General features: G+C 54.9%; 1 protein-coding gene across 20 annotated transcripts in view; it reads left to right on the top strand.

The window, feature by feature from the left end:
- The first annotated feature begins 1470 nt into the window (after positions 1 to 1470).
- Positions 1471 to 9018, top strand: part of CAMK2G (calcium/calmodulin dependent protein kinase II gamma) — a 54205-nt gene continuing 46657 nt past the window's right edge. For 7 of the 20 annotated variants that reach the window (XM_089897704.1, XM_089897711.1, XM_089897706.1 and 4 more), the window contains exons 1-2: positions 1471 to 1641; positions 3000 to 3094. In XM_089897704.1, the coding sequence (XP_089753830.1) occupies positions 1577 to 1641; positions 3000 to 3094 (160 nt within the window). In that variant the 5' untranslated portion in view covers positions 1471 to 1576. Of the gene's footprint in view, positions 1642 to 2999; positions 3095 to 6460; positions 7923 to 9018 lie in introns of those variants that run through there. The other 13 variants (XM_030759342.2, XM_089897707.1, XM_022590907.2 and 10 more) reach the window with 5 other exon arrangements.

The following is a 9018-nucleotide window of genomic DNA, read 5'->3' as shown; positions in this document are numbered from 1 at the left end:
CTGGGACGCCTCTCAGCCTCTCAGCTGCCTTCTCCGGGCGAGCCAGCCTGCTGACAATGGAGGCCCAACTCCCAGTGGGCGTCCTGCTGTAATCAAGACTGAGCTGCAGCAGTTGGCTGAGCTCCGCCCTGCCCAGTGGGGGCTGGCCTCTGACTTGGGGTACAGCTGCCCGGGCAGGTCAGGAACCTGCCCGGCCTGTTTCTTCTCTGCCGAGACAGTTGTGTGCCTCCGTCCTACCATCGTCTGACATTGGCGACAGGAGCCAGGGCCCCAAGGAGTCCCTTCATTCCACAAATATTTAGTAAGTGTCTGGGGCTGAGTAAAGAGTGGTGAACAAAACAGGCAGAAGCCCTTGCCCTCTTACAATTTAGTGGGAAGGCAAATATTAAACAGATAGCTAACACTCTTCTACTTAGGTACCAGGTACTGTTCCAAGTACTTTACGTGACTTAGTCCATTTAATACTCAAAACTCTGTGAGGTAGTCAGTTACTATTACTCTTCCCAGTTTTCAGATAAGGTAACTGAAGCACAGACAAACTAAGTGACTTGCCGGATGCCACACAGCTGGTCAGTGAGTTGCCCAGAAATCCAAGTCAGGCAGTCTGACCCCGAACTCACTCTTAAGACAGCCATGCTCTTGCTCTACTGCCTCTCATACCAGTAAACATATCATTACACAATGTGATGAGTGCCATAAAATAAAATAAAGGCTGCCTGCAAGAAAATGGGGCTATTTTTTTCTTCCTTCCACTTGCTCTTCTAGCCCACACCGCACAAAGCCTTTTCTAAATGGTTCCCATTTCATCCCTTTCTTAGCTGGCCAGAGAGAGAACATTCTCTCATCTCTAAGGTTGGAGTGCAGGAAGGCAGAGTTCCACCTGCATCCTTCGCCCTGGCCTGGTCTCCCTGAACAAACCGTGCCTGAAGGGTTTTATCTAATAATGGCCCTGATGCTTACACAAGTCTAGACTGTCAGCTTCCCGAGGGAAGGCTGCTGAGAGCTGGCTCTGCACAGACTGTGGGCGTCTCCCGAGTGTGCAGTGTGACACGGGCTTTTTGACCTTGGCCCTCTCTCCACATCGTGTGCGCCGGACTCGAGTGTGGAGCTTCACCAGAAAACTCGGTGGTCCAGACCCCTACACACTCCCAACACACACACACACTCGCACGCACGTTCTGAGCACTTGTAGGATCCGCCCTGAGACAAGCCCACAGGTCGCGAACCTTTCAGCTCCCTCCGGGCGGCCCAGGGCTGAGACCACCCCCCACCTCCCCTTCGCTCCCCCGCGCGCTCGACCCAGCCCAGGCGGCTCCCTTGGGCGGGGCGGGGCCGGCGGCGGGAGGCCCCTCCCCGGGGGCGGGCCGGGGGCCGGGCGGGGTGGGGGCTGGCGGGGCTGGGGGCGGGGCGGGCGGGCGGCGCGGGGGTGTCCCTCCCTCCCTCGCTCTCCCCGGTAAAGTCTCGCGGTGCTGCCGGGCTCAGCCCCGTCTCCTCCTCTTGCTCCCTCGGCCGGTCGGCGGTGACTGTGCACCGACGTCGGCGCGGGCTGCACCGCGGCGTCCGCCCGCCCGCCAGCATGGCCACCACCGCCACCTGCACCCGCTTCACCGACGACTACCAGCTCTTCGAGGAGCTCGGCAAGTACGGCTCGCCCGCCGCCCGCCGGGGCCCCCCCACCCTGCCCCAGCCGCCCGGGCGCTATGCGGCTCCTCGCCCCGCCCCCCGGCCCTGCACCAGCCGCTGCAGCGCCCCCTCGGCCCGCCCCACCCCCAGCCTTTCCCGCCAGCCGCCTCCGGGGGCCCCGTCGCCCCCAGCTCCCTGCCCCGCAGCGCCCTCCGAGCCCTGCAGCAGCTGCCCGGGCTGCTGCACCCCGCGCTGCCGCCGGGACTGCAGCCCCTGGAGCGCTCCTGGGCGCCCCCAGCCCCGCCCCTCCTGCAGCCTTCAGGCGCCCCCCATCCCGACCCCACCTGCTCGCTGCCCCCTTCCCACTCAGTTCAGGAGCTCATTCAGCATCCCGTCCTATGTCCCACGCGCCTGGCACTCAGGACCCTCCCCGGCCCTGCACCTCCAACCCCGCTGCGGTGCCCGGGTGTGGGGGGATGTTTGGTACCCGGCCCCGCCCCCGGCTAGTGCAGCTTCCAGGAACCCAGCCCCACTGCTGGGCAGTGCTGCAGCACCCCCGTCCCCTCCCCCCATCCCTGCAGCGGTCCCGGGAGCCGCGCGCCGCAGCCGCAGCATCCCCCTCCCCTCCGCACTGAGCAGGCCGCTGCAGCAGCCCCAGCCCCCCCACCCCCACCCGCGGCGGCGAGCCCGGCCACTGCAGCCCCCGCCCTGCCCGCCCCCCTAGATGTTTCGAGAGCTGGAGTGTGGAAGCTCCCGTGGGGGACTGGGCGGGTGGGGGGGGGGCGCGGACGTAGAGGGAAATATCATGGGGAAGGGGAGCTGTTGATGTCTGAGACCCACAACTGGATCCTCTCTTTCCCTGCTGTCAGTTGAGCCAGGATGCAGTGGGATGAAGCCGGGTGAGGGGGATTTGAGCCTCAGTTTCCCCACCTTCCCCCATGGTTGAGGGAGATTTCTCTCTCAGGGGATTATACCCTCTTTCTAATCCCTCCTCCTACCCCCAACTATTCCTGCTGAGAAGAGGGCAGGGTCTCTTGCCTTCTCCGGGTCCTCTAGGCCGGGACTGCAGGGCTGTCTGTGAGATGCAGCAGGTGTGTGTTTTAAGCATCTGCCACCAGCTTGACGCACAGCCTGAGGTTAGGGCTGTTGCTTTGCCCAGAACTAGATGTGGGTGTGGGAGTAGGGTGGTCCTCCACCCACATCTGTTGAGTGTCCTGCAGAGGCCACATCCTTCTGCTCCATGTTGGATGGTGATGGGTACTATGATGGTGTGTGTGTGTGATTTTGACTAAAGGTCTAGTGCTGGGAGCATCACTGTCCTCAGACCTGAAGTGTGTTTGCTCCGTTTCCCAGTTCTTTCCCCCTTCTCCCTCCAGGGGTGCTTTCTCTGTGGTCCGCAGGTGTGTGAAGAAAACCTCCACGCAGGAGTATGCAGCAAAAATCATCAATACCAAGAAATTATCTGCCCGGGGTGAGTATTCCCCATCTTGGTCTCTCCCAAGGGTGCCTCCAAGGGCTATGGATTCTTCTGAAGATGCTCCAGGAGTTGGGGATTGTGCGTTTTAGCACTTGGAGAAGCGTTGGAATTTCAGGGTGGGTGGACTTTGAAACCAGGCAAGGAATTGTATGGGGAACATGTAGAAAAGAATGAAGATGTAAGAGTTGTAGGTTGCTGCTGGGAGGAGTAGTCTGTGAAGGCTCAAAGGAGTTTGGTTTTTATGGAGGTGGAGGATATGGGGAGTGGTGGGTGGCTAGCTCTTCATTTGGGTCATTTGGAGTCTGTGTTTGGGGCAGTGGTAACCACTCCAGGGCTGTCCGAATCCCTGTGCCCCAGTGGGGACTTAAGATGAAAATGCAGTAAGTGAACAGCTCTGACAAATCCAGCCTCCCCCTGCCCAGCAGGCGGCAGAACAGACTCCCAAGGGAAGGGAATCTGTAAACATCAGGGGAGGCTGCTACTGTCGAGGGCTTCTCAGGAACAAATCCTGCCAGATGAACTTGATTGCTTTTTTGATCAAATTACAAAGTTGGTGGTGCAGCAACAGCAGATGCAGTCTGTCCTGGGTGGAGGCTGATGCCTCATGGTCTGGAAATCTCAATGGCCTGGTTGGAGTGGAAGCAGCTTGGCCTCGGGATCTGAGAATTGTGAAGGCCCAGGCCTGAGGGCCTAACTTGTGAGATCCTTCCAAGTACCTGAGGCCAGGAGGGTCAGGCCCTGTCTCTCACACCTTGAACCTACACTCCCTGCACCTTGTATTGGGTGCTTGCCAAACTCACCTCATCTGATAGGTATAGACCCAACAATGTGTGAAGTGCTCTGTGAACAGGTGTGGTGACTATGGAGGTATGTGGATGGGTCAGGTCATCGAGAGCTGCAGGGTGTAGCACCAAGACAAAGGTTATGAGACTCATAGAAAGGAATTAAGACTAGGCAATAGGATGCGATAAATATATTAGGAGCCAGGACAGATGCCCTGGAGAAGATGTGGGCCATGGCCAGTAATGACCTGGGCGTCTCTGGGGTAAGAGATGTAATAGATGTCCCTAAGCATTGGAGAAGCTATAAAATGACAGTGGGCTTCTATCATGTCAATTATTCTGGGACCTGTTTAGCAGGGCTGTGTCTGCCTCCTGGCTGGGAGGGCCTCTCTCCATCCTCACAAGCAGGGATTGTCTTGCTGTCTCCCTCCCAGCCCCTGTCTCTTGCTTTTCCTCTACATTGGCTAGTAAGTTGACTTATTTGTTTGTTTTCTTTCTCTCTGGGTACCTTGAGTCGGAGGCGATGGTTGCCATAGAGATATGTGGGCAGTCAGATGCCCTCCTTCCATGGGGAGGCGGGACAGTGTGGTGGGCTGGACTCTTTGGCAGACATCCTCTGGCCAAGGATGCAGGGCGCAGGCAGGGATGACGGTTTGAGAATGGATACCTCCCCGTGCCCACACAGCATAGCCCTGGTGCATCAGAAATGGGGCTGGTGTCTGGTGTCTCCAGTTAATGATGCAGTGCTTTGCTTTCCTCATCGCACCACTGTCCTCTGACCCAGGGATGAGGGAGAGAGAGAGAGAGAGACAGCTGGGAGCTGAACTCTGGGATGAGGATAGCTGGTGTGGTGACTTTGTGGAGCTGCCTGCCTTGGGCCATCATTTTCTACTCCTTCCCTACCCACCTGAACTTCCCTAACTGATGTGATCATGTCCCTTTCCAGTCCTCACCTTTTTTCAACCGTGTCCCATCTTTCCCAGCTGATATCTTTCTTTCCCTGCCCAAATGGGATGAGGTTTCATTTCTCTTTGATTTTTTTTCTCCCCAAGAGGATTCTTGTGTAAGATCATATGCTTTAGGCAGCAACTCCCCCTCTCTCGAGATGGTTATGCCAAAACTGGGGCTCTGCTGCGTGGCCTGTGTGCCAGGTTAACTCTGGGACAGAGGTCTGGTCCTGGTTGATAGGCACAGATGCCAACAAGAGAGTTCAGGAATATGTAAGTGCCCGTACTGTTTGGCGGTTGAAGAGTGGGAGGGTGTTGTCTTGGAGATAGAGGGAGCCATCCAGGGGCTGTGCTGTAGGTGTGGACGTGGGGGGTGTGAGCTCCTGGGGAGGGTTGGGCCAGTGCCCACTAGGCTGGTGCCCATGGGGTTAGGGAGTGAAGGCCGTGGCTTCCCTGAAGCCTCTCAGTTTACGCTGTATATTTTATAAAGGTGCAGCGGCTGGGGCTGGGTTTCACTCGTCGCTGTCTGTCTGTCTGGGGCTCCACAGGTGTTGGATTTCTGTGTCTGGGAATGTGGTGGGCCCACCAGGGTCATCCATGAGGGTCTGAAGGAGCTTGCTGTGTTTGCTGAGTCTCTCTGCCTGTTATCTTTCTTGTTTGTGATCCTCTGTGCTGCCGAGTGAAAAAGAGCGTATCGGGCTGGTTCTCCTTGGCATCCATGGTAAGGTGGCCCAGGAGGCATGGGGAGAGATCACCTGGTCTTCTGGGGGGTCAGCTCTGGATGGGAATCCTTCTTTTGCTCTGTTGTTTCTTGTCATGGTGGCCTCGGGGGCCCACGGTGGTGGCTGTGCGACAAGACCAGGGATCCCATGGGCATGAGTTCACGTGGCTGAGCCTTGAGCGCTGTTGTTGTCTGCGGGCCTGTCTACGTAGAGTCACTTGAAGTCAAATAACGTCACTCCATTTGCTTTGGAACAGCAGTAGGTGTAGAGTTGGGGCTCTTAAGGGAGCCGGTGGTTCCAAGCTTAGCTCTCAGCTAGGCTGCAGGAGGCATTTAAAATAGGCTTGGATGCAGAGCTAGTGGGCCAGGTGATGGCAATGATAAGTCGTTATTTTAAGATTTAAGAGCACCCCCTCCCCCAGAAGCCTGAGCCCTTATGTCTTTTTTTATTTTTAAATCTTCATATTCTCTTCTTATCTTTATTCATATGCATATAGATTTTCACCTCATGGAGCATAACATTTTATATCCCACTCTCTTGCTTATATCCAAAGCATTTCCCATATTGCTACAGTTGAAGGGCAAATGGTCCTTTCTTTTCTCTACATAGTTCAGGATTTATCTTTGGAGCAGTTCACGTCATAAGAAACTTCTCTATTTGGACCATTTATCTGAATTCCAGTTGCTTTCACTATGATGGGATACCAAGCCTTACTAAGAGGTGCTATTGGTAACAATATTATGAAATCTGTTACAGCACTTGCTTTGCTTATTTATTTATTTAATCTGTATACCCCATGTGAAGAAATTTCTGTTGAAGCTAAATGCAAGCAAAAGCTTTCCCCTTCCCCAGGACCTGGGAGGGTAACGGTAGGAACCATATCTGTTTCTTTCACTTTGGTGTGGGCGGGGCCGGATACATATTGATACAGCAAAGTGCCTGATACATATTGAGCCTCCTATACTTGTTGAGTGAATGGACTGTGTAACCAGCCTGGTTGCCTTTTGGCTTTGGCGCTCAGGAAACTCATAGCCAAGTTGCTGGATCCCTTGTACCCTGGTGCTGGCTTGGGTTCCCCCTTTCTCATCCATGGAGCCAGGCTGTAGGCCTGACACAGCTGTAGGGGAGGACAGATGAGGTTAAAGACCTGTGCTTGGAGAATAAAGCAGGTGGGAGATATAGGAAGACAGTGCAGCTTATCATCTTCCTTCCGTGTCATAAACAGCCATATAGGGCAATGCTGGGACTTCCTCTAAGCAGCAATTTTCAATTTTAGTGTTCAAGAAGATCACCTTGAAGACTGGTTAAAAATGCACATTCCTGGGCTCTATCCACAGAGATTCTGCTTCAGGAGGTCTAGGGTGTAGCCTCAGAATCTACATTTTTAACAAGTGCCTTAGTGAATTTCATGCAGGTAGACCCTGAGCCACACTTTTAAGAAATGCTGTCTAAAATCAGCGACAGCTGTGACAGTTGCTGTTGCCATGATCTCTGAGATTTACCAGACACACCTTAGCCCAGCCTTCTCCAGGTGGTGTCTTGGCCGGTATGTGGCCATCTGTGTACATGGGCTGTTCTGTGATTAGAGGCCTGCTTCTGAGCCCCCAGTTTGGGGTGTCAGTTCGTGTCCAAGGCTGTGGCAAGCTGAGTGGCTGGAGTTGTCGCATGTTGGCCACCAGAAGGGCAAAGACTGTCCCTTTCTGGGTCCAGCTGGCCCTGAGGAGTGAAATAGGATCCCCCTGGGTGGTGCCAGCTAAAAGTCTCCACCCCCTTAGTGTTGGCCTGAGTAGCCCCCATGACATTTGTGTCCCCTGTGGTATCTCCAAGTGAGACTTTCCTGTTAAGGATGAAGAGAGAGGAGGGTGATACAGCAATGAGGGAGGGGCAGAAGAAAGAGAAATCTATGCAGCATGGGAACGCTGGGACTCTGGGACTTTAGGAAGCATTTAAGAAGATTAGACATTAGATCCAAAACCGTGCTTTCCTCCTGAGGATAAAACAGACCAATTTCTGTTGACAGAGAAATGGGCAACTTGTGTATAAGTGAAGGAGCTCCTCTGACCCTTCTCCCTGGGTAGATGAGGAAGCAGCCTGGAGGCCCCTTCTTTGTGCTGAGAGCCAGTTTCATCACACAGTCATGCTTTGAGCTGTGTGACTTAGCTCGCACAACACTGGCCTGCCTCCCTGCCCTCCCACCCCTTCCCAGAGTGACTTGGGGTGCTGGCATCATAGGGTGGAGATGGAGGTTGGAAGTTGGCCCCATCCAAGGTGGCAGTAGGGGAAGCCCTGCTGCTTGCTTCTTCCTGCTGCTTGCTCTGGTCCCTTGTAGGAGCTGTGCTCCAAGCTTTGAGGCTGTGCTGAAACCCTAGAGGTGAGTGGCTGACCCCATTCTCTGCTGAGGCTGGAGACAGGGAAGGGGAGGAGTGGGTGTGACAGGCTTCTGCCCCATCTCTGTGCTTGCTGCTCTCTGGACAGCCTTGGCGGGCTGACATGGGCCTGATCCCATGGGTGCCAAAAGGGTGGTGACGGGAAGAAATGGGCACTTTGCACCTTCTGAGTGCCTCTCGGCAGAGGCCCTTTGTCTTCTGCCCCTGGCCAGCCAGATCTGTCCCACAGCCAGTGGGGAAACCAAGACACAAAAGATTGGTTTGCTTTGAGATGTAGGCATGCCAGTGATTTTGCCAGTGCTCAGATCCCAGCATCCTTAAGCAGTATGGACTTCACTTACCCTTTGACTCTTCCCTTTAAAACACATATTCTGGATATTTAGCTCCTGTGATAAATCCTGATATATCACCCCCATACCTCTCCATCTAGGCCCAGAGCTCTAAGCCCAGTGGAGCAAATCCCTCCTTTCAGCTGGCTAGGTCTTGCTGTCATCTGTAACCACCTCTGTGGGTAGAGACCGCTCTATGATGGGGATATTTCCAGCCACTTCCCCCCAACACCACCTATACTTCCTGGGCTCTATCAGCAGCAGCAGCTTCCCATCTGCTCCCCTCTTTTCTCCTCCCTCTCTTTCCCCTCCCCCTGCTTGCTGCTGCCCTGGGAGGAGCTATTTTTAGGGGCTGCTTCCTGGGATGTTTTACTTGGGGCTGGTTACCATGAAGGAAATGTCACCAAAACAGTGGGCAAAGGCTGCAGGCACCCAGAGCCCTGCCAGGGGCATGGAGAACTCGGCAGCTGACCCTGTTCTGGCCCTTGAGAGTGTCCAGAGGCAGAGCTTTGCCTTCTTGGGGCTTGCTAGTGACCCCATGGGGATTTTCCCTGTCCAAGCTGGTTTGGGAGACTTTCACTATGGGGCACTTCTTGGTGCCTCCCTCCTTTTCCTCCTTAGTTAAAGCTTCTCTTGTCTTAAGATTCAGAGACCAAAGTAGGGCTCAGGTCTTTGTGTCACCCAGTTAAAACTGCTCGAGTTAGGACTGAAGAGAAGAGGGGGACACCAGGTTAAAGGACAGAGCCCCGGG

This window comes from Delphinapterus leucas, chromosome 16 (genome assembly GCF_059928025.1).
Source record: "Delphinapterus leucas isolate spDelLeu-1000000601 "Yukka" chromosome 16, BTC_Dleu_Yukka2, whole genome shotgun sequence".
NCBI lineage: Eukaryota > Metazoa > Chordata > Mammalia > Artiodactyla > Monodontidae > Delphinapterus > Delphinapterus leucas.
The sequence above is the reverse complement of the archived record's forward strand: the minus strand, read 5'-3'. Positions and strand labels throughout refer to the sequence as shown.